The 25103-nt window shown below is 42.6% G+C and overlaps 1 protein-coding gene across 1 annotated transcript in view; it reads right to left on the bottom strand.

Moving 5' to 3' along the window:
* LOC310864444 (uncharacterized protein) overlaps positions 1-25103 on the bottom strand; it is a gene marked incomplete at its 3' end in the record, with an annotated part of 38621 nt that overhangs the window by 12751 nt on the left and 767 nt on the right. The window contains exons 2-10 of the mRNA XM_083773133.1: positions 23929-24096; positions 21780-22011; positions 19028-19113; positions 18249-18457; positions 15563-15680; positions 10323-10464; positions 8000-8166; positions 5577-5676; positions 3719-3960 (exon numbers count right to left, since the gene is read on the bottom strand). Coding sequence (XP_083629259.1) covers positions 3719-3960; positions 5577-5676; positions 8000-8166; positions 10323-10464; positions 15563-15680; positions 18249-18457; positions 19028-19113; positions 21780-22011; positions 23929-24090 — 1458 coding nt within the window. The 5' untranslated portion in view covers positions 24091-24096. The remainder of the gene's footprint in view (positions 1-3718; positions 3961-5576; positions 5677-7999; positions 8167-10322; positions 10465-15562; positions 15681-18248; positions 18458-19027; positions 19114-21779; positions 22012-23928; positions 24097-25103) is intronic.

Consider the following 25103-nt stretch of genomic DNA (forward strand, 5'->3'; position numbering starts at 1 on the left):
GTTGTTAGTTTGGCTTCAAGTTGTTCTTTAATCTAAAGGTTGTAATAAGAAAACACGATAGCCTATATAGGCCTACTAATTTGCTTGAGAGAAATGTGACATTCAGGAACGCACCTCTATTTCACATGATTTTGTCTCATCATCATTTAACTCAAACGACATGTTCACATGGCATGGAGCACAGATTCCTATACAATAAGGCATGCAAATACAATCTTCAATAGCAATCTAAAAGGAAACATTATATAGTTCATTAATAACGCCAATGTAAAACTATATATGGACGATATCTAAGTTGTCTCCATTATACAAACAAACTTTAGTTTATTGACGTCAGCCTTTCATTTCTACATCCAAAGACTGTGACCTTTAATTGACTGTCATCATTGTTTCACAAAAACCACATCAGGGTCTGTATGTATTTTGGAGTAGCCTATATATAACTAGGCCTATAGTCTGTACTGTATACCTTCTGTATAATCACTCCTTTTTATTTGACATTGTGTTGTCCTCGTACAACAATAACATAATAAGCTGAAAATAGCCTACAGTTGTTATCGATCATTGAGTCATCAAAGTTGATAGACTGACAGCCGCGCTAATTAAGGTCTTGCAGGTCAATAATAAGGCCTTATTTCACCTCGAGCAGTTCTACCAATAGCCTAGTTTTAACTGAAATGTAGACATTAGAAAGGTCTACTACTTTGTCAATAAATATTAATATTTCTCGATAAAGAAATGAACAGGCATTTCATTAACAAATTCAACATTTAAGAAAAACTCAACTTACCGTCTGTGAGAGTATAAAAGGTTATAGATATTCCTGCTGTCAAAGCCACATTCGAAACAGTGCGTGTGTGTGTGTGTGAAATAAATGAATGATGATCCCCTCGATCCCTGGCCATTGATTGAAGAGCGGCTCAGATATCACAACAGGCGCTGAGTTGCGTCAGTCCAGCGCCCGCGCCCACTGCGTCCCTGTGACTGGCTCACTGACTGACTGACTGACGTGTACTGTGGGCGAGCAGCGGACAAACGGCGTTTTGTTATCCGTGCACATGCCGTTGGTATCAGTTTACCGCCGGTATAATTACCATGGAAGTCACTTCAGTCATTTCATGATTGGCAACACAGATAAAAAAATTATAATAGGCATGCGAACTCATTAATTTATTCAAAACTATAATGCTTTTCAATGGAGAACAGCCCCTGAGCCCCACTTATCTTCCTTTTTACAGTAGGGCCATATAAGCTAATCTTTAGGTATAGCCTACTTCTGGGAACTCAAATTAATCTTTAGGTAAATTTACCGAAAGCTACCCTCCTCCCGGAAATGATCTTTATTAAATCAAAGGTGCCATGGTCCAGTCCAGAGTCGAGACAAGTCACGCGCAAGGGCACTATTGCAATCACAATTCTAGCTAAATAGCCTACAGTAGGCCAGGCCTAAGAATCAAACAAGTGCACAAATAGTTTATTAGTTCATTCAAGTTTTATTTTTTTAATTATATATTTAAATAATATTAATGAATGAACATTCATCATTGGTTTGTCAATGCAAACCATTACAGTGTCACAGTTGGAAATTTAAAAATAATATATTTCACATAGCCTACTGTATAGGCTATGTTTCAAAAATAGTTTACAGTAAATAGGTTAAATATATATGAAAATACATATTGCACCTTGGAAATACATAACGCAAACCGCAAAGTATATATTTAAGTATAATTAGTGCATTATACTTGTAACATGACATTTTGAGACCTCCGGTACCCTGAGAACAAAATATTTATTTACAAGGTCAACATCATATCATAAACCTCACGCAGATAAAACATTTCATAGAAAAGAAAACATTCATAACATTGTAAAACTGATTAGCAGCAGCTTGTTCTCGTATACATGTGTAACATGAAATCCTCAGGACCAAAATGTGAAAACGAGAACCACCTTTTCTCAAACCAGTATAAAACAAGTTGCTACATTAAAGATGAAATGACTAACACAGGACGTGTGGAAAGATGAGAGACGTTTCCACCATGGGTACCGGCCATGCAGTCCCTCTTCAGTGGCTCCGAAAGAACCTCTGTTGAGAAAACACACAAGACACACGATACTGACAAATCTTAAAGTGAACCATAATCACTGGTTACACACAGGGGTAATGTCAATTCTGCTGCTCCCACAAGCAACGTGTATAGATGTCAACAAAGGTAAATAGTTGACCAAAACAAAAGGGTCATTTAGCTGAGGGGAGTGAAGCATTCTGGGTAATTGAACCGGGCTTGGGGGGGGCTAGGAAGATCATAAAGCATTGTGTGGTTGAATTTCCCTGGACAACACCACACATTGTCTGGTAGAGACAAGGCCATTCTTGTGTTAACGTCTGTGGTGCTGTGGGAGTATAGTATAAGGGCCACACTCACATCTGGCTGTCATGGGGAGAAAAATGTCATTCTCAGGATTTAAAAAGGCTAAAACGCAAGTCATGACATAAATATCCTGCTGTGAAATGAGTAGGCCTATACTGGTATTCCCTTCAAGCAATATGTAATCAGTATGTACAGGGAACAATTAATCTGTCTCAATCTTTTTTTTTTTAATTATCCTCCTTTCTTTATGCCATGTATGTATACATGCTTATATATAACTGAGATTTAAGATTTAAGACATTTATTTCTGTCTTTTCTATTCAAAGACATTTAAGATTCATATTTCCTTTATACTTTCCATGAATATTTCCTACTGACTCTTGACACTTTGGGGATAATAATAAGCTTCTTATCTCATGATCTCACCTGACGAAGATCAAATGTGGTTGAAACATATTTGTGTTTTGCACAATACATGTGGTGGAGCGGCAAGCTGACTTTTCTAGTTTCATGTTTACCGTGGCCATTCCATATAATACTGTATCTCATCTTAGGATCAGTGATGGAGTTATGCTTAAAGGCAGTCTTAGTTTGTTAGATTTGTGGACTGTCGGAAATATTTGCCTGACAGTGGGGGTGACAGAGGGGTCAAAGTTGAACAAAGGTTGCACTATATGTCAGAAATATGTCGATAGTTTTGTGGATTCATCTATTTTTAATGAGTGGCCACCACCAGTGCCCACCCAACAAATGAACTATAATATTCACCGAAACCAGAGCAGAACTCCCACCACGGGACTCAGGCAATCAATTAATACCTTTGCAACCACTATATTAATGGCAGGTATTTCCCACAGCTTTAAGTCCATAAATCTGAAGTAACACTTTAATGTGTCAGGTGTCAGACTGCCATCATTATAGTGTACAGTCTAGTCTACACTCTACACTGTGCTGTATTAGCCAGAGGTGATCTGTGCTGTTGTAATTGTTACACAGATCTAAAGCTTGCTTTATATAACTGCAAAGACATGTGTCCATCAGTGTTGTTTCTGTCGACTAAAGGCCTGTTCATAGTCTGGATTTTCAGTGGTGAGGTGACCACCACTCCGGTGGTGAGCTGACCACCGGAGCTGAAATAACGTTGAGCGGTGGTGAGTAAAAACAGAGAGAAGGGCTGGAGTGGTGGCGGTGGTTTGCTCTTCACCGCGGCTCGTGACGTCATGTTGTAGTTCGGTGGTCACCTAACCACCGAAAATCCAGACTATGTACAGTATTAGCCTTAACACCAAAAGGTGGTTCCCGACCCAGAATGGGTTAATATAATAATATTATTCCACTAGTACCTGAACCACAAAAGCAGCCAGGGCTGCTATCATGGACATCATGGCCATGCGTCCCATGAGCCTGCCGGGGTTGACCTGCTGGAGCAGGAAGAAGCGCGCCCAGCCCATCTTCTTGGCGGTGTGCGGCGGGTAACGCATGGCGTTCACCCCCTCCATGTTGAGCTTCTTGATCAGACAGCTGCGCAGGTGGCTGAGCTGGTCGAAGCTGTGCTGGCCGTGGTAGCGGCCCATGCCACTGTTACCTGCGGGGGCCGGGGGGGACAAGGATTATACGTTGTTTACAGCAACGTTTTGAGCTGTGAACGATTCTACAAAATGTCTTCGGAAAAAACCCCATGTCGTTCTCAAACATTTTCATGTCAAGGACCCCCGAGATTATATGTAATTGGCTGCCGACGACCTCCATCTGAAAGTATGTTGTTCCAGGATAGGAACCCTCCACCCAGAAGCAAAGATTTGAGTTAAAAACTTTGGCTGTGAAAGAATATATATATTCAAAGATTTGCACCACATTTTCACGATTTTTCAAAAATAGCAGACCTGCAAGCTCGTAGCGCGGCACTCGGTGCCGTGCTATGAGCTTGTAGATCTGCTATTTTTCAATGGCTAAAGTATAACATAATGCTTTTAAACACCAAAAACATCACACATCACAACTCGTTGATTGCAGCTGTTTTCGTATACTCCAAACAGAAAGACAGACAGACAAACATGCATACATACAGACATAAATGGTAAATGGTGCATTTATATAGCGCCTTTATCCAAGGCGCTTTACATAGATTGTGCATTACATTCACCCATTCATACACCGATTGCGGCGGAAGCCATGCAAGGTACCAACCAGCACATCGGGAGCAATTGGGGGTTCAGTGTCTTGCCCAAGGACACTTCGACATGTAGACAGGAGGAGCCGGGATTCGAACCGCCGACCCATGGATCATTGGACGACCTGCTCTACCTCTTGAGCCACAGTCGCCCCATACACATGTGGCCAGTCATTGGACCGGTTATAGGCACCACTCAAAACATTTTATAGCCTACTAAAATATGTAATAACAAAGAGATATCATTACCAGGGTGGTGTTCAAAGGGTAATTACATTTTGAGTTGTAAATGACGTGCGTATATGGCTTAAATTAAACATTAATCCGTGCAATCGAATTTCAACATGTCTGAAACAATGTATGGCAGAAATGACAGTTCGAAAACTGTTATTCTACTGCCCTCTAGTGTCTGAAATATTCACTCTGCTGCATGCTCTGATCTCTCTCTCTCTCTCTCTCTCTCTCTCGGCCTAGCAACGGACAACACCATAACTGGAATGCTTTGAGAATGGTCAGCAGTTATGTCAAGTATACTGTGTGTATAGAGCGTCGCAGTCCCACCCCCTTTCAGAACGACGAGTGGCCCAGGAAATGAATCCCAAAGCATTTTTCCCATAGGCATTTCTTAAAGTATTTATTTAAAGACGGTTACGCCGCAGACAAAGCCAACTCGGATCGTGACAAATCATGACAATGAACACTATGTTTTGGGGCGATCAAATAATTTATAAGAAGAAAAACAAAACAAATAGTGTTGTCTCCTGCCTTTATTTTCTTCTTTCTAATGATTTGATCGGCCCAAAATATTGTGTTCATTGTCATGAGTTGTCACAATCCGAGTTGGCTTTGTCTGCGGCGTAACCGTCTTTAAATAAATACTTTAAGAAAAGCCTATGGGCAAAATGCATTGGGATTCATTTCCTGGGCCACTCGTCAATCTGAAAGGGGGAGGGACTGCGACGCTCTATAGTATACTGTGAGTCACGATCAACGGGCTAAACATGACAACTGATTCTGTGTATACTACTCACCCACTCCTCCAAAGGGCAGAGCACTGACGGTGAAGTGGACCAGGCAGTCGTTGGCCACTAGGGCTCCACTCGATGTCTCGGCTATCACTCTTCTGATCAGCTGTCGATGGAGGAAGTAGCATGCAGCGGGAAAGGAACAGTACAATGTTTAGTTGAACTACTGTCATTTCGTATATAATTACTATTTTACTGTTTGCTTTCTTATTTAGAACTTTTTTTTTATCCTTTTAATTTTATCCCGATTTAGTCGATGCCAATTCCCGATGTGTATTGTGGTCCCGGTCGTTACCAACCCCATCAAATATCAGCACGGTGGCGTGCTATGAGCTTGTAGATCTGCTATTTTTCAATAGCTAAAGCATGACATGATGCTAACACCAAAATGGGTTCCCGTTCAGAATGGGTTAACCCATTTTGGACTGAGGTCGATTTAAAAAAAGGCTTCTAAATCCTAACATTTTTCTGTGTCAAAGGGCAGCCCGTGCCCTATACACAGACAATGATTGGGGACACATGGCATAAACTTTACTACACCCGCTTCCAATTAATTATCATCAATTAGCCGGCTTGGAAGTGGCGGTTCAAGTTGTAAAGTGTTTGTTCTATTTATTGATACTGTAACTGAAATGCATTGCTGAAGGATACTAATTGTTTTAAATGTATTTATTGATTTGAAGTTGAATTGATTGTGATCGAGTCACCTCTCCCCTCTGCAGTGGAATTCCTGTTGACTGGGAAGGTGCCAAGTGCTGCAGAGGAGGAGGGGTGTTTGATTCGAGAGCAATCATATTTAAAACAAAACTATATTTTGTGTATGAATGGACGTCCGGAATTTCATGTTTAAGTTCGGGTTAAAACCTTCAGTAATGGTGTGTTAACTCATTGGCCTTTGTATGCTTATGTATGAGTTAATTGAATTGCCAATTTGCTGTGATACAGTTTCGTATGTCTCTCTCCTATCCACACTTTTCCTGGGCTGTGTGTGCTCCAGTTCCTGTCGATTTGATCCAATGAAAGCCAATGAAACTGGTCAGATGACCAATGATATCCAATGAAATCAACAGGAACTGGAGCACACACAGCCCAGGAAAAGTGTGGGAGTTAGACCTTGGTTGACACACAGGTAACAGCCTAAACCCCTTTCTGAAACCAGCTCCTCGCCACTCGCCCTCGATATGCGCGTTCACGCGAGGCTGCGCCATATTAAGTGTCGTCCGAAACCAGGCAGCCTTGAGTGGAAGTGGCTTATAAAGCCCTCAAGAGCGAGTCTGTGCCGATCTAGACTCGATTGCCTTGTGCAGCCCTGCTCTCTGTCCGCATGGAAACCGCGACCTACAAATGTAAGTACCACCACAAATAAATGATAAATAAACTCCTCCTAAACAATCTTCATCTGATGCAGAATAGACAACGCTCCAACTGATGTTCACAAGGGCTCTTTATTTACCCCACCGTGAAAAACTATAAATGAAACCACACAAACAAAACAACTTTTAACAATGATTTATAAACACCATGGATGTATATGACATGTCATTTTTGACAGTCACGCTGTATTTCCTGTATTTTCCTTCCTTCCTTCCGTTACACAAACATACACGATGCAATGCAATATAACTGTACAAACAAAATAACACAATTGCATGATGGTAACCATGGCAACGAATGGTGTCTGTTTCCTGTTTCTGCACAAGGAGTGCATTTCCAAACAGTTTTTTATACCCAGCACCCTAATCAAGGGAACTTGATTCAGCTGGAGGGGCACTTCCTGACGAGGGAACCTCCCGAGAGCACTTCAAGTCAAGGGACTGGTTTCAGAAAGGGCCTAAGTGAGAGCTGCCAGGGCCCTTTGGAAAGTAAGGGTATGGCCTGTTACAGCTTCTCCTTGTTTTAGGTGTTGTCTTTAGTGTGTTATATGTTTGTACATCTGTTATTTTGGACAAATCTTGTTTTTCGTCATTGTCTTTGCCGAGGCCACACTGTACCATAATCTGCACGGGACTGTAAAGGTGAATAAAAAACCCTAAAAGGGCATTCTTGGACTCTTCTGTCTTTTTGGAGCCTTGGCCGGTCGGCCAACTTCACACTATGTTTCTATGTCAGTGGTGCTCAACCTTTTTCATGTCAAGGACCCCCAGAATTATCTCTACTGGGCCACGGACCCCCATCTCAAAATATGTAGTTCCAGGGACCGCCCCCCCCCCCAGAAGCAAATATTTTAGTTAAAAATGTTCGCTCTGAAATATATATTCAATGATTCGTGCCACATTTTCACGATATTTAAAAAAATAGCAGATCTACAAGCTCATACAAGCTCATAGCGCGCCACTCGGTGGCGCGCTATGAGCTTGTAGATCTGCTATTGGGTTCTCGTCCCCAAAATGGGTTAATAAGGGAACTGGTGTGTGTGTGTGTGTTTATACCTTGTTGTCTGGGGAGAAGACGTAGATGGCGAGAGGTTTCTCTCTGTCGTTGATGAACTGGATGGCCTCGTCAACGCCACTCACTGTGAGGATGGGCAACACTGGCCCAAAGATCTCCTCCTGCATCACCTTGGACTCAGCGGTCACATCCCTCAACACTGTGGGAGCTGCACACATGGAGGCAAGGAGGAGGAGGAGGAGGAATAAAGATAGATTCTTTATTTATGTATCATGCACCTGAGGTGCCCAGCCCACATGGACTTATAGGTCACACACCATACAAATCATTGCTTCAATATTGCATAAGTGTACGATAAAATGAAAACGCAAACAAAACATTCTGCCTTTTCCCCCCACGCTTTGCATAAAGAAATCTGCTAAAGCAAAAGTTTTTCGTATAGTCCTAATAGTCCCTATAGTCTAACCCAGGGGTTTTCAACAGATTTTGACCCAGGGACCACCATCCTGACTAAGAGCAACCTGGGGACCACCACTATTGTGCGTGGCGGGTCCCACCCCACACAATAGTGGTGGGGGGGGGGTTCATGCACCACAGGGAGCTGGAGAAAATAGCTATAATATCTAATAAAATACAGTGATTTTGTTTGAATATGATGGAATATGATTAAGGATTACTGTGATTATGGTAAGCTCACATTTCATATCACACACACACACACACACACACACACACACACACACACACACACACACACACACACACACACACACACACACACACACACACACACACACACACACACACACACACACACACACAGTAAGAACTAAGCTTTTAAAAGTAACCGCCTACAATACCTCCGCGGACCACCAGTGGTTCCGAACCCCCTGCTCTAACCAGACAAAGTTAACACAGACGGTTGTCATTTTACAAAATAATCTTAATTCAACATATTAAGACAAAAAAATAATTTCATTTTCAATTTCTTTCAGAAATCATAAACTAAAAACAAAAAGAAGGCATTACTCAAATGCAGCACAGTGGTTAAATATTTCACATAATAAAGTGTGTTTGCTATCATGTTATTTAAAGAAGTTAGGTCAGTCCTATATGAACCCTGCACAACAGTGGCTACGTTTACATGAAGGGTGATCATTCCGAATAAATACTTCCGAATAAAATACATCCGATGTAATGTTTTTTGCCGCGAGTTTACATGGGGAATGGTCATTCCGAATGAGTGTTTATATGGAGAAGTGATAGAAGACATGATACATGTTAATTCACGTGAAACTACGCCATCTGTTGGACACATAAAATATAGGCAGTTCATTCATTGTGACTGTCTCAACAATACAAACATATTACAGACGAAAGACGATACTTTGAAATCCCATCATTTCATTCCGCAGTAGCTTTGAGGCTGCTGGTTGGATAGGGACGGGCAAATATGTTTACCATCTTTTTTTCCCCACCCGCTGCGGCTCCGCTTCTCCGCTGGGAAGGTGATCATCTCGTTTTTATTTGTACTTTATTATCTACAGCACGGCCAGGGCACGCAACACTGATTATTATTGTATCGGGTCGCTCGTTATTTTTGAGAGAGAGAGAGAGAGAGAGAGACCGTTGAACACACACACACACACACACATACACACAGATCAGGGTTATCGTCATCTGCTGCTGCTCCACGTTTTTTTGTGGATTTCGGATCTGAAAAAAGGAACGAAATAACGCGCTCTATGTGCAAACTCCTCGGCGCGCCTTGGATATGAGCGCCTTGGAGCATGCTCAGAAAGACCAGAATGAACTTACATCCGAATTAGTGTATACATGAGTCCAATTTTCTTTCAATCGCATTGAACATCGGAGTAATCCGGCCAGTGACATCGGAATGGTTTTTAGATTGCATCGAGCGTTTTCATTCGGATGTAAGTTTTTGTAGGTGTTTACATAACAACGTTTAATAGGATTGAAATTCTATTCGGAATGAAAAGGGGATTTAACTGCTCATGTAAACGTAGCCAGTGACATTGATCTTTATCCCATTCTGAACGGGAACCCATTTTGGTTTTAGCATCATGTCATGCTTTAGCTATTGAAAAATAGCAGATCTACAAGCTCAAAGCGCGCCACCGAGTGGCGCGCTACGAGCTTGTAGGTCTGCTATTTTTTTTAAATCGAAGAACGACTGACATTTTTAGAATCTGATCTCAGGTCAGAATGGGTTCATCAGACCAGTGTGTGTCCAATGGAAATCTCGTATGAATCTGATCTCAGGTCAGAATGGGTTAAACTATGGGGATAAAGAAAGACGCCCTAGCTATAGTAGCCTATGACAATCATGCACGTGCCACATACCTATATAGCATTCGGATTCGTCGCCGTCTCCGCCAATTGCAACAGTGCTCCCTTCCATGAGCGCCATGACCCTCTTGAAGTGGCGCTGGTTGATGATGCGTCCGTAGTCCTCGAACGTCTTAGGGTTTTCTGTGTAAAATTCCTGCCATACAAACAAAGCGTTGAACGTAAATACAAGAGAAACGCCCTTCCTCAAGTCACCACTTCACCACTTTTCAACCTACCGTATCTTCATATAATAGGTCCTCACTAATAATCTTGAAACAAACGGCGCAATTTTTTCTACTCTTGTCTGTAAATGGTAAATGGTGCATTTATATAGCGCCTTTATCCAAGGCGCTTTACATAGATTGTGCATTACATAGATTGTGCATTACATTCACGCATTACATTCACGCATTCACACACACATTCATACAACCCTTTGTTGTGTTTTGCCATTATTCTCCCTCATTTTGCCAACGGGCGACAGCCCTAAAGCGACTGCGACAGAGCAGAAGCTCAAGAGAATCTTGGGAAACGTAGTTAACTACTAATACACCATTATCACCTGGTGTCACGGTGGTAAGACGACAGACTCGGGACACTGATGGGACATTGTTATTCCATTCTCCATGTTATTCATTTAAGGTGGCAATGCATTCACACCAGAAAGCTTTACTGCGATTAAAACGAACACTGCTGCACATTGTCGGAAAGTGCGCTTCGTTTGGCAGGTGTGAAGGTGAAGGCTCAATCGAATCCTAATGCGCACTGTAGAAGCCATCCTCACTGGTGTATGTCTATTTATTATTATTATTATCATCACAATTGTTGTAGCTACTGCATTGGTTTGATGGGCTATAATTTAATTATTGGCGATGGCGAAAAATCGCTTTTTTCGCCATCGCTTTTTTTCGCATCGCTTTTTCGCCAGGCTTTTTTCGCCATCGCTTTTTTTTTCGCCACATCGCTTTTTTTCGCAATCGCTTTTTTTCGCCATCGCTTTTTTTCGCATCGCTTTTTCGCCAGCGCTTTTTTCGCCATCGCTTTTTTTCGCAATCGCTTTTTTTCGCCATCGCTTTTTTCGCCATCGCTTTTTTTCGCCATCGCTTTTTTTCGCCATCGCTTTTTTCGCCATCGCTTTTTTCGCCATCGCTTTTTTCCGCATCGCTTTTTTCGCCATCGCTTTTTCGCCATCGCTTTTTGGCCATCGCTTTTTTCGCCATCGCTTTTTTCGCCATCGCTTTTTTTCGCATCGCTTTTTTTTCGCCATCGCTTTTTTCGCCATCGCTTTTTTCGCCATCGCTTTTTTTCGCCATCGCTTTTTTCGCCATCGCTTTTTTTCGCCATCGCTTTTTTGGCCATTGCTTTTTTGGCCATTGCTTTTTTGGCCATTGCTTTTTTGGCCATTGCTTTTTTGGCCATTGCTTTTTTGGCCATTGCTTTTTTGGCCATTGCTTTTTTGGCCATTGCTTTTTTGGCCATTGCTTTTTTGGCCATTGCTTTTTTGGCCATTGCTTTTTTGGCCATTGCTTTTTTGGCCATCGCTTTTTTGGCCATCGCTTTTTTGGCCATCGCTTTTTTGGCCATCGCTTTTTTGGCCATCGCTTTTTTTCGCATCGCTTTTTCGCCATCGCTTTTTTTCGCCATCGCTTTTTTGGCCATCGCTTTTTTGGCCATCGCTTTTTTCCATTTGGTTTTACTCTCAGAGTTATGGGGGTCCTTGAAATTTAAAAGTTTGAGAACCTGTGTGCAATGGCTTATCTCTTGTAAAAAGAGAGACGAGCCTATTCTCCAAACCATTATCTTATGCTTTGCTAGGTTGTACAAAATAATATTGGGTCAATTTCATTTGCAGGACTCACCTCGCGTCACAGCTGCCTTGTCTGTGTTGTTGACATGACATGGGCTTGCAGGACATAACTTTTATTTGTGACAGACACATGACATAGTTCCTTTGCAGACAATACAATCTGCTTCTCATTGGTCAGTCACAAAGCTAAGAAAACAGTAGCCTACTTTTTCTGCATGTCGATGATGATGAGATAGTTCTTTGGCATTTCAAGCTTTCCTCACGGAGAGCACAACAGTCTATCTGCAGCCTGCGGTCGGGACAAGTGCTGTCAGCGCCATCGCTTTTTTCGCCATCGCTTTTTTCCATCGCTTTTTCGCCATCGCTTTTTTCGCCATCGCTTTTTTTTCGCCATCGCTTTTTTCGCCATCGCTTTTTTTCGCATCGCTTTTTCGCCATCGCTTTTTTTCGCCATCGCTTTTTTTTGCCATCGCTTTTTTCGCCATCGCTTTTTTCCATTTGGTTTTACTCTCAGAGTTATGGGGGTCCTTGAAATTTAAAAGTTTGAGAACCTGTGTGCAATGGCTTATCTCTTGTAAAAAGAGAGACCAGCCTATTCTCCAAACCATTATCTTATGCTTTGCTAGGTTGTACAAAATAATATTGGGTCAATTTCATTTGCAGGACTCACCTCGCGTCACAGCTGCCTTGTCTGTGTTGTTGACATGACATGGGCTTGCAGGACATAACTTTTATTTGTGACAGACACATGACATAGTTCCTTTGCAGACAATACAATCTGCTTCTCATTGGTCAGTCACAAAGCTAAGAAAACAGTAGCCTACTTTTTCTGCATGTCGATGATGATGAGATAGTTCTTTGGCATTTCAAGCTTTCCTCACGGAGAGCACAACAGTCTATCTGCAGCCTGCGGTCGGGACAAGTGCTGTCAGCGCCATCGCTTTTTTCCATCGCTTTTTCGCCAGGCTTTTTTCGCCATCGCTTTTTTTTTCGCCACATCGCTTTTTTTCGCAATCGCTTTTTTTCGCCATCGCTTTTTTTCGCATCGCTTTTTCGCCAGCGCTTTTTTCGCCATCGCTTTTTTTCGCCATCGCTTTTTTCGCCATCGCTTTTTTTCGCCATCGCTTTTTTTCGCCATCGCTTTTTCGCCATCGCTTTTTTCGCCATCGCTTTTTTTTTCGCCATCGCTTTTTTTCGCCATCGCTTTTTCGCCATCGCTTTTTTCGCCATCGCTTTTTTTTCGCCATCGCTTTTTTCGCCATCGCTTTTTTTCGCCATCGCTTTTTTCGCCATCGCTTTTTCGCCATTGCTTTTTTCGCCATCGCTTTTTTTTTCGCCATCGCTTTTTTTCGCCATCGCTTTTTTTCGCCATCGCTTTTTTTTGCCATCGCTTTTTTCGCCATCGCTTTTTTCCATTTGGTTTTACTCTCAGAGTTATGGGGGTCCTTGAAATTTAAAAGTTTGAGAACCTGTGTGCAATGGCTTATCTCTTGTAAAAAGAGAGACCAGCCTATTCTCCAAACCATTATCTTATGCTTTGCTAGGTTGTACAAAATAATATTGGGTCAATTTCATTTGCAGGACTCACCTCGCGTCACAGCTGCCTTGTCTGTGTTGTTGACATGACATGGGCTTGCAGGACATAACTTTTATTTGTGACAGACACATGACATAGTTCCTTTGCAGACAATACAATCTGCTTCTCATTGGTCAGTCACAAAGCTAAGAAAACAGTAGCCTACTTTTTCTGCATGTCGATGATGATGAGATAGTTCTTTGGCATTTCAAGCTTTCCTCACGGAGAGCACAACAGTCTATCTGCAGCCTGCGGTCGGGACAAGTGCTGTCAGCGCGCAGCGCATGCAGACTAGAGTTATGAATAATACACATTCCGGGGTTCGGGCTGGAAGTCCACCTCTCACAGTGTTTTTCCACTACGAACCATTGAACGTGCATTGTAATACACATTGGTCTGAATGGTCTGTGAGCGTAGCGATACACAGGGCTCGTTCGGAAATAACGCACTGAGCGCACTGTGCAATGCAAACTAATGGGCGAGTGCGCTCCGGTGCGGTATTTCCGAACGTGCCCATATACAGGCGATACGTGTAAAATCCCGGACATTTGAAGGAATTTATAAAACCCCCCCGGACAGCCCCCCAAAAGAGGACTTGTCCGGGCAAAAGAGGACGTATGGTAAGCCTAGAACTAGTGGACAAGAGATCCACTATAAGTCATTTTACACTTGGTTGCATGCTGAAAATAGCCGATCTACAAGCTCAAAACGCGTCGTGACGTGTTGTGAGCTTGTAGATTGGCTATTTTCAGCAAGTGTAAAATCAGCCATTACGACGGCATCAAGGCCCACCAAAATCGCATGACATTTAGTCGACTAGACTACACGCACTAAGCGCAGGATGCAGAAGGTGATCGCTGACCCCTCCCACCCTGCCTGCTCTCTTTTCGCACCCCTGCCCTCATGGTAAGAGACTCCGGTCTCTAAAGTGCAACACCTCCCGCTTTCAGAACAGCACTTATCCCGAGGCTGTTCGCCTCCTGAATGCTGACCCTCTTTCCACTCGCACTTTACAGCGTCAAGCTGCTCTGTAAGAACGATGAACTGTGATGAAACTGCTATTTATTTATTCAACATGAATTGTAACGTTTTGCATTCTTCCTATTTATTGGTCCCCCTCATATGATGTCTGTACTTTTGTATCGTGTTCCAGTTCTACTGTCTGATTATGTGATGTGAACATGTGTCTTTTTTTTCTTTTTTTTTTTAAGATATTTTTTTGCGGCTTACGCCTTTTATTGATTTTTGAAGGGACAGACAGTAGGCTGACAGGAAACGGGAGAGAGATGGGGGATGACATGCAGTAAAGGCCGTGTCGGGCTCGGGAGTCGAACCCGCGGCACACTGCGACTGGATTACCAGTCCGGTGCCCAGACCGTTACGCCACGGCCTGGGCCAACATGTGTCTTTTTGTATGTCTGTTTTTAGTGCACTGAAACAAATTCCAATCAACTCTGTTGACATGGCAATAAAGTCTTGAATCTTGAATCTAACACTAAAACATTCCATGTGACTAAAATGTGACTAAAACTAAATGAAAACTATTCAAAAGACAATGACTAAAACTAAAAATCAAATTTTTGCTGCCAAACAACACTGCTGTAGACAGTAGGCTACTCCTAATTAACCTACCAGGCTTATTTAATGTATGTGTACAATGTATTTTTAACACATATATTTCACTGTGTGGTTTATGAATGGAACACATCGATAAAGTTCCCTGCTGCGTTTATGATTGCTGCGGGTGACAGCGCAGTGTGAAGGCAAAAAACGCAAATATGCAAGAAGGATGCCACTTATCTCCGCCCAATTAGCATCGAGTCTACCGAATTAAGAGGTGTGAATGCGACCTTCTAGTTTCAAACTGACCTGAATACATTTCCTGATCTCATCCACCACTTGGTTCTGGAGGCTGGGCTCACACAGGATGTAGTCAGGGGCGATGCACGTCTGACCACAGTTGACAAACTTCCCCCATGTGATCCGCCTACACAGGTCCACACAAGAAATAATGTTAAAACACAGATTCTTCAGTCACTCCGCACTGCTGTAATCCAAATACATAGTGCTCGAGATAAAGCTAATCAATACAGCACTGTGCTTGTTGCTAGTATACACAGGACCTCAACGGAAACAAGTCCAGTAGGACTTTTTGGTGTAAATCCTTTTAGACCGAGTGTATGATTGTATGTATATAAAATAGTAATAAAGTAAAAAATTGCAAATACGTGCAAAATACAACACATGATGACATGATTATATGGGCAAATTTCCTCAATCAGGCAAACTTAGCCTTCTTGAGATTCTAACTGCCTTTTCTGTGGGATGTCTTAACCTTAGACAGTTGTAACCTTAGACAAAGTACTGTTGTCAGTAACTGACAACATTGATGCACTTCCTAGGAACAGTGCAACAAAGGTTTAGTGCACTGTTCCGTGGAAGAAAATAAAACAATCTTCACTCTGCTACATTACTAAATGCATGGTGCAGGGACCACATGCTGCAATACCTTCACAGACCACCAGTGGTCCACAGACCACCTGTTGAAAACCCCTGGATGAATCAATCAATCAATCAATCAATACAATTCTGAAGGATTCTGAAATGGACCGTGAAGTGAACACCTTGACATTTAGAATTGTAGTTACTTGAAGGAGTTGTAGAGAAAAGCTTTATTTGCATTTACAGTTTCCCCCAAAATAATAACAACTGCAGTATACATAATACTACTTGTATGTTCTTGAGTTTGCACATACAGTACGAATTCAATTTACCAACTAGTTAAGTGCTGGGCCCTTGCCCCCTCAAGTGTTCTGGTGAGACCAGCGTTCTCAGTTCAGAACTTTCTTTCCCTGTATAGGTGTGTGTGTGTGTGTGTGTGTGTGTGTGTGTGTGTGTGTGTGTGTGTGTGTGTGCGCGTGCGTGCACTGCAAACCCGGTCATTTACGAACTGACGTGGAATCATTGCCACCCACACAAGCATGAAAACATTATGTACGGATTTTACACTGTGTCGCCGATCATATCCAAAGCGTGTTACACGCTCCCTGAATGAATTCAGGCATTTATACGTTTGTAAGTTTGCAGCCTCTGTACGTTCTGCCCGGTCTATGATTCTGCCGGTGTGCGTGTGCGTGCGTGTGTGCCAAGTGAAATGTACAGTAGCCTGCAGTCTCGATCCTGTCCCCGAGTAACACTGTCCTATAAAAAGCCAGCAATCTCTCTGCAGCTACTGTACATGATGAGTTACTGTATGCACCCACTCACATTTGCAGCTAAGTCGTCCTTAGTCGCAGTGTCTGTACTGATAAGACACAATGAAATCCCACTCACAGAATAGACTTGGACCATATTGTCACATGTAATGTCTGTCTTGGAATGGCACCGGCTGCTATTATACGGTGGGTTAACCCTAACCCAAGTGGCTCAGTGGTTAATGCAGAAATAAAGAAATAAAACATTTTAGAATGCGTAGCACAGTGGAATATGCACATAATAAGCGGTCCATTGGTATACATTTAGGGCTAAATCCTTTTTATTTCTGGTCAAATTATTGACCACTTATTATGCACGCCTGTGGGTAAATAATGACATGTTTTATGATAATGTCCATCACAAGATGGCATGGTGATGACCCCTGATCATCAGTGTCAGACTGAGATACATAATTATCTATGGTAAACAGTACACTGAGTACAGTATCTTACTAGTATCATACATACTTGTCTATGTTAACACCATTTTCAAAATGTAAAAATGTGGGTCTAAAAGTGGGCACCCCACGTAGCCTACGTCGCCATTTTGAAAGAATGAAAGGGCACATAATGTGTTAAAAAAGCACAGTATATATCACTATCATCAGTGGTAGAACGCCATACTCCTCTATGTTAATCAGTACTGTTAATCAGTACTCTGTGGAATGCACTCCCTCCAGCCCTGAAATCCTTAAATTTCTCTTGCAAGATTTAGGAAAGACCTTCAATCATGCAGGCTCCATCTGCACACTAACTGGTCATAGTTATAGCTTCCGACCCTGGATAGTCCATCTCCCATGCTCAAGAGAAGAGTACCTCTTGTCCTATACTGTATGTATAGCTCCCAGCCTTATACAGTATATGAGGATTATTTGTATTTGTTTCACGGTTGTTTTGTTTGTACAGTATGTTTGTATATAGTTTCAAGGTGGACCACAATGGAAACAAGCAAAGGCTTTTTTGTGTCATTTTCTGTCATTTTCTTAAAACCCATTTTAGCCGGGAACCCCTATTGGTGTTAGCATTACGTTATGCTTTAGCTATTTAAAAATAGCAGATCTACAAGCTCATAGCTTGTAGGTCTGCTATTTTTGAAAAATCGAAGAACGACTGACATAGAAACATAGCTTTTTCAGAAAACTGTCATTTTCAAACAGACATTGTTTTAATCTGATCTCAGGTCAGAATGGGTTAAACTGCCAATAAAGTCTATCTACTGTATATCACTATTATTACTGGTCAATTATATACATACTCCTTAAACAGTACTGTCTATCACAGTTAATATAGTGGCAGATTACCGGCAGGCAACTCTGAGGTCACAGTTCTTGTCGATGTAGCAGGGACTCTTTCCTCCCAGCTCCAGGGTGACCGGGGTGAGGTGGCGGGCGGCGGCCTCCATCACGAGTCTACCCACTGTGCTGTTCCCAGTGTAGAAGACGTGGTCAAAGCGCTGCTTCAACAGAGCCTGGGTCTCCGACACGCCGCCTGTCACCACGGGGTAGAGCTCCTATAGAGGGGAACATGGATGGATACTATTAGGCATCAGTGTTGCTTTTGTCGGCTCATTTCTATTTTAGTTTTAATCGTAGTCTCTTGGATAGTTTTCACTTAGTTTTAGTCACATTTTTAGTCACCTGGAATGTGTTAGTGTTAGTTTAGTTTCAGTCGACTAAATGTCATGAGATTTTAGTCGACTAAATCTACAGTTGATTTAGTCGACTAAAATGTATTTTGGCGGGCCTTTATGCCGTCGTAATGACTGCTATTTTCTGCACGCAGTGTAAAAGTGTAAAATGACTTATACTGGATCTCTTGTCCACTAGTCCATTTTAGTCTAGTTTTCATTTGTTGACGAAATTGTCAATATATTTAGTCTAAGTTTTAGTCGTCATAGCTTAGTTTTGATTTAGTTTCCATTTCGTAGTGGACGAACATTTTTCGTCTTAGTTTTAGTCGACGGAAACAATACTGCTATAGGCATAAACCTTTCATTCGTTTTGCACCACATATCCCCAAAAAGGGCATGATATAGTTGTTCACTTATACACTTCAGTGAGTGTACAAGCTATAGCCTTACCTTGTCTAAATAGAGAGGGAGCAGTTCCTCCATGACCTTGGCAGAGTGAGAACTGACCTCGGACGGTTTAATTACAGCTGCGTTTCCTTGAAGGTTCAAAGGAGAAAAGCAGAACGTGAGCTGAAACTATATGATATCACAGTTCTGCAGTTCTTCATCGTCTTAAGTGAGAGTGAATGCATGTCACAAATAATCAATACATTTTTTCCTCCTCCATCAACATCCATAAATCACTTCAAAGGAACCCCATGGTATCTTTTCATTGACTCCACCAGGCCGAAGGCATGGGGAGAGAGTATGTTTTGCACTCCGTCCGTGTGTGTGTGTGAGTCCGTCCGTCCGTGTGTGTGTGTGTGTGAGAGTCCGTCCGTCCGTGTGTGCGTCCGCCCGTCTGTTACCAGCTAATCTCCGGCACCGCCACCGTTAATCCGGTCGATGCCAAATTTTGCGCACACACTCCCTGGATGCCAACGATGAACCTCTGCCCCAAATGTTCCAGAACGGCCTGTTCTAGCGCCACCAGGAGGCCGGCTTTTGAATTTTTTTTACAATTTATATTACTCCTCCAGATTCTGTCCAAACATCCCGCTAATCGTTACACACCATCTCTATAGTCATGTATTGAGGACGGATCTGTCTGATATTTCATATTCCATCCTAATTAGCTAACATTGGCTTTCAAAGTTTGCAGGATTGGCCCGTTTTGAACAAAAAGCCTCAAATCATGAACACAGCGTGCAATTTACGTGAAATCTTTCACAGACTTTCCTACTAGGCTGAGGAATATATTCCACTCTTTTCACATTGGCCTGTTATAGCGCCACCAACAGGTGGATTTATGCAGAACACATTTTTGGAACAAACAAAAACGAACAAAAATCATCCAATTGCCATCCAAGGCATAACAAGAAATGGCACCCTTTTCACATTGGTCTATTGTAGCGCCACCAGGATTCCACAACCTGACCTGCCCTGGTGGAGACCTGTGCCCCGAGGGGCACTTTATCTAGTTAAACCTGTCCCTATCTACAATTATCTCTGTTATTGTGGACACAGACTTAGTTTCAATGTCCTGGCTTCGAGAAAACTTGTCTCCCATCATTTCTGCTTCTGTTCACAAGATCACTCACACCATGAGTCTAATGAAAATCACACTCGTGTGAAGTGAGGGGCGGCTTTATATCATAAACGGTCCATAGACTTGACTGCCACATGACGTCACGTGGGGCATACATAAAGCAAACATTCAAAGTCCATAGACTTGGCCGCCACATGACGTTGCAGGGGGGCACACAAAAGCCAGGCGTTGGAACACTTAAAAACGAGTACATTATATAGGCTACTGCAATAATCCATAGGTTAAGTTAAATGTATTTATTTCCAAGTATATTTTACACATACCTTGGCTTAAATTGATCCTCTGCATTTGACACACCCACATCCCCAACTATTAATAGCAGTGGCAGCCTTTCTCTAGCACCCAGAAACCAGCTCCAACTCTAAGGCCAGTGCATTTTTGCTCATGGCAATGGCAGGAGTCTCTATCATATACTGACTGCACTGTATATCTATTCTATGTCTCGAGCATAGACATGGTAACGCCCACAGTATAATACAAGTACAAGAGAATGGCAACACGCGACAGTAACTTGTAACTTACATTTTTGTAGAAGAGTCAAACTAATATTGTTTGTGATGTTTGCTTTGATTGAATAATTGATTGAACACGTACAGTATGTATTATGCTTTGATTTGACTGTGTTCTAAATTAAAGTGTTAGTGTTGATTATCGTGTATTAATCTAATTATAGTAAACTAATACTATTATACTAAAAAAGATAAAGATCAAGGTATTAATCTAATTATAGTAAACTAATACTATAAAGATCAAGGGAAAAGAGACCTTTTTACAGTACAATAATGTTTCAAGTTTACACATAAACAGGCCAACGGAATAAACAATATTAGTTTGCCTCATCTACAAAAATAAAAGTTACTGTCGCGCGTGCCAAGCTGTCATTCTCTTGTATTATATCGAACTTGTATTATTTATTTATTTACACCACGGAGTAACTTCGCGGCAGACTATCCAGCATGTATCTTCCACCTCGGAGGAAACTCTGGTGTCGGTAGGCCAATCAGAGGCAGGCGGGGTGTTACCATGTCTATGCTCAGACGTAGAATAGATATACGCACGGCACACTGTATGTCGTTTGGTGTGAGGAAACCCAAAGTGAACATGCTGGGGAGAACATGCAAACACTCTGCACAGAAAGGCCCCAGCGAGCCTCCAGTAGGAATTAAAACCTTGTAATTTCTAGCTGTGCAGGCAATAGAATTAACCACGACCACAAGCCACTGTAACCAAATAATAATTTCTTCAGAGGCTGTGGACTAGTAGACTGGAACTCACATAATTATGCTTTCTATGGCATAGGATTCGCCGGGAAAAACTAGACACAGCTGCAGGACATGAGACTAATAAATTAGAGCGACAGAGAGAGAGAGGGGATACGTGTGTGTGCGTGTCTGCGTCAATTTAACAACGGTGCAGACAATCAGAAATCAGCAGAGAGAGAGACCGACGTTTGCGCTACTGTATATGACGAATTGAAGTGGACTCGGTCCCAGACATTTTTTTCTCTCCCTGGAAATAAAAACGTCTGGGTTTCCGAGGCTAGTGAACTAGTGACTGCTCAAAGCACGTGGCTCTTATCTCCTATCTAACACTGAATTAAGCATATTTAGTTACCAGCAGAAATGGCTCCGACCAACGGTTGAAGGGTGACGGCCCAGGGGTAGTTCCACGCCCCGATAATGAGCACCACTCCCAGGGGCTCCGGCTGGATGTATACCTCGTCCGCTATGGTGAGGAGGTTCTTCTCTACGGGCCGAGGGGCGGCCCACTCTGCCAGTTTACCTATGGCCACGTTGATCTCTGCCTCCAGGCCCAGAGTCTCGAACAGCTCGGTCCCGTGTTCACTCTGAAAAGAAAGAGGCGTGAGAAGAGCCTTTCAATGATCATTCAGCATACAGTACATAAGGTGGGTCACTAGGGAAGAGTGGGCACATTCGGTGAGAAGAGTGGCCACTAGAGAAGAGTGGGCAACCAGGAAGACTATAGGCACTTTCAGTGAGAAGAGTGGCCACCTTTTGGCCATATCTCTAAAACACTAACACTAACACATTTAGACCTGACCTCGATTCTACAAATGTCTTCTAAGTCATGACAGTTTTCTGAAAAACCTCCGTTTCTATGTCGGTGATGCTCAACCTTTTTCATGTCAATTATCTGTAATTGGCCGCTGACCCCCATCTGAAAATACGTTGTTCCAGGGGCCCCCCCAGAAGCAAAGAGTTAAAAACATTCACTCTCAGAGAATATATGCAAAGATTTGTGACACATTTTCACGTTTAAAAAAAAAAATAGCAGACCTACAAGCTCGTAGCGCGGCACTCTGTGCATATATGGTTGCATATACTGTAGACGTTTATCATGTACTGTTCGTGTAGCTATACTGTGTACTGTACATGCTGCACCTAACCAATAATCTGAGAAAATGAACAATGCCTGTATGTAATAACAACCATAAGGTCCTCTGCGCCAGTGTGAAATGTATATGTGCATGAACGGCCGTGCACAAATTAAGTGTTCCTGGTTTGGGGGCTGCTGAAATAGCTAAAATGAGGAAACTCTTTTGACATCATGTCTTTGCATTGGCTCCACAAATACCCATTTTGACCATGCCTGTAATGACTGTTTTATTCACTTGCTGAAAATAGCTGATCTACAAGCCCACAACGCGTCGTGCTGCGATGCGTTGTGGGCTTGTAGATCAGCTATTTTTAGCAAGTGAATAAAACAGTCATTACGACGGCATCAAGGCCCATCAAAATAAAACTATTCAAGAGACTATCCATTTTCGTTCGACCTTTCTAAATACACTGTTTGGGGATTTAGTGGGTGTTCCCCCACTAAAGTTGGTATTTTGGTTACCCGTCTAAATAGTAAGCCAAATAGCACCCACTGACTGAAGGCTGAAGCTCCCCTCCCCCTGGTCATGACCAGGAATGTGTGTGACTACGTGACAATTTTTTTGTCACGTAGTCACACACCTTTACGGTGTTCACAGGACAGGTATTCGAATGCTAATACGGTGGCTTTGTTCCAGTGACCGCACGGTTCATTCACACTCCTGCAGCAACACTACACTGACACGGTCAGCGGAGAGGCTGCTGTCTGTGTACCGTAGGCCCGTCTGTAAAGAGCCATGAGCCGGGAGGTAGGGGAGGGGCAGCAACACCGCCGGGTAATCTCCACACTCACTTAAAACAGAGGCATCTCAGCCAAAATATCCCAAAAACAATGTCAGGGGAACAGAACTGTTCCTTTTCCTCAGACTACTTTTACTTTAATTAAAAGGTGAGACGCAGTGGCTGTAATTGGGTCAAGGATCTTGCTTTCGTGAGCAATGGTGTACGAGATAGTTAACAAATTGGTCAAAACATGACATTGTTACTTGTTAGACCATCTGGGGGAAATAAATAAATCTTCGTCGTCGTCGTCGTCCCGCGCAGTTCTAGCCTACCTAAAGGTAAAATCCACCCGCCGCCTATGGCTGAAACAATTTAATTATTTGCTGTTGATCATTTGACCATGCTGAAATGTTGAAACAAGATGCTGAAACAATTCAATGTGTTCGTTGTGAAATGTTGTTTTCGTGCTCATACCCAGACACCCAGCCAACTACCCAGTACCCACCCACACACATAGCTCCGTAAGGGAGTGGTTGCACCACTCAAAAACAGTTTTTTCCCCTCTGCGGGGAAAAACAGTCGTGGTGGCCCCGCTCGCAGGCCTACACGGTACCGGGTGCACTGTCTCGTGATTTAGACCTCACCTTATTCAAGTCCTTTTTGACGGCGTCTGCGATGTCTCTCCGCCTCTCTGCGATGAAGCGGTGGAGGCTCCTCAGCTGGTGCAGTCTGAACTCCAGAGGCTTAGTCTTACCTGTCCGGAAGGCCTTCCTCGCGCGCTCGACCACCACCTGCTCTCCAGACATCTTGGACTGAGAGAGGAGAGAGAGAGATTCTCAATCAAATCAAAGCAAGCTTTATTTATATAGCACATTTAAAACAATCGAGATTGACCAAAGTGCTTTACACAATAAAATCTAGAAACAGTTATGCATACAAAATACAAAAGCATCAACAAGTATGGATGTGCACCCACATAACAACAAGAAATGAAACAGTTCACTTCTTACATTTTTGTAACCCTTGTGTCAATTATCTAATATGATCCTGGGCTCTACACACCCTCCGCAACGGACTTGAACTCATGCTTCCTTCATGCCTGAGTGTCCAAGTTGGTCCTTTACACCTGACAGGGGGGAGTTTCTCTGGTTGGACGTAGCGTGTGGAAGAAACACGTTATTCCAACCAGTTCCTTTCCCCTCCATCAGGCGCCCCGGCTGGCCAGGGGGAGGCAGTTTAGAGACCAGGATTACTGCATGTTTTTGTGAGGGTAGGAGTTCAAATTGTAAGGGTAGGAGACGGAGTTCAAATGATAAAAAATAAAAAATCAGGAATGATCAAAGGCCATAGAAAAGAGATGAGTCTTAAGAAGAGACTTAAATAGTTCAATGGACTGACTCAGCACTTTTAATATAAAAGGGGAGGCTATTCCATGCAGAGAATGGGTGCTGCAACAGTGATCAAGGCACGATCACCTCTCACCTCTTCCCCCATCCATGTTAGATTGGATGGAGGAACAGTCAAAAGCAGCTGGCTGGCAGACCTCAAAGGTCTAGCTCAAGAGGTCAGATAAGTATATGAGGGAGGGGGCTAGGCCAGCCCATATAAAGACTTATAAACAAATAAAAGTATCTTAAAATCAATTTGATACATTCAATCATTATAGTTTGACTTGCTTGGTATTTTGGAATCTCAGGTTAACAGGCTAACGTCCACGGCCACTAGATTGTTAATAGAACATGGTGACCCATTTAGTGACATCTAGGTGAAAACAGTCATTTACATTCTTTCAGTAGAAACGTGTATAGGCTTAAGTTAT

This window comes from Protomyctophum parallelum (assembly GCF_964188405.1).
Source record: "Protomyctophum parallelum genome assembly, chromosome: 9".
Taxonomy (NCBI): domain Eukaryota; kingdom Metazoa; phylum Chordata; class Actinopteri; order Myctophiformes; family Myctophidae; genus Protomyctophum; species Protomyctophum parallelum.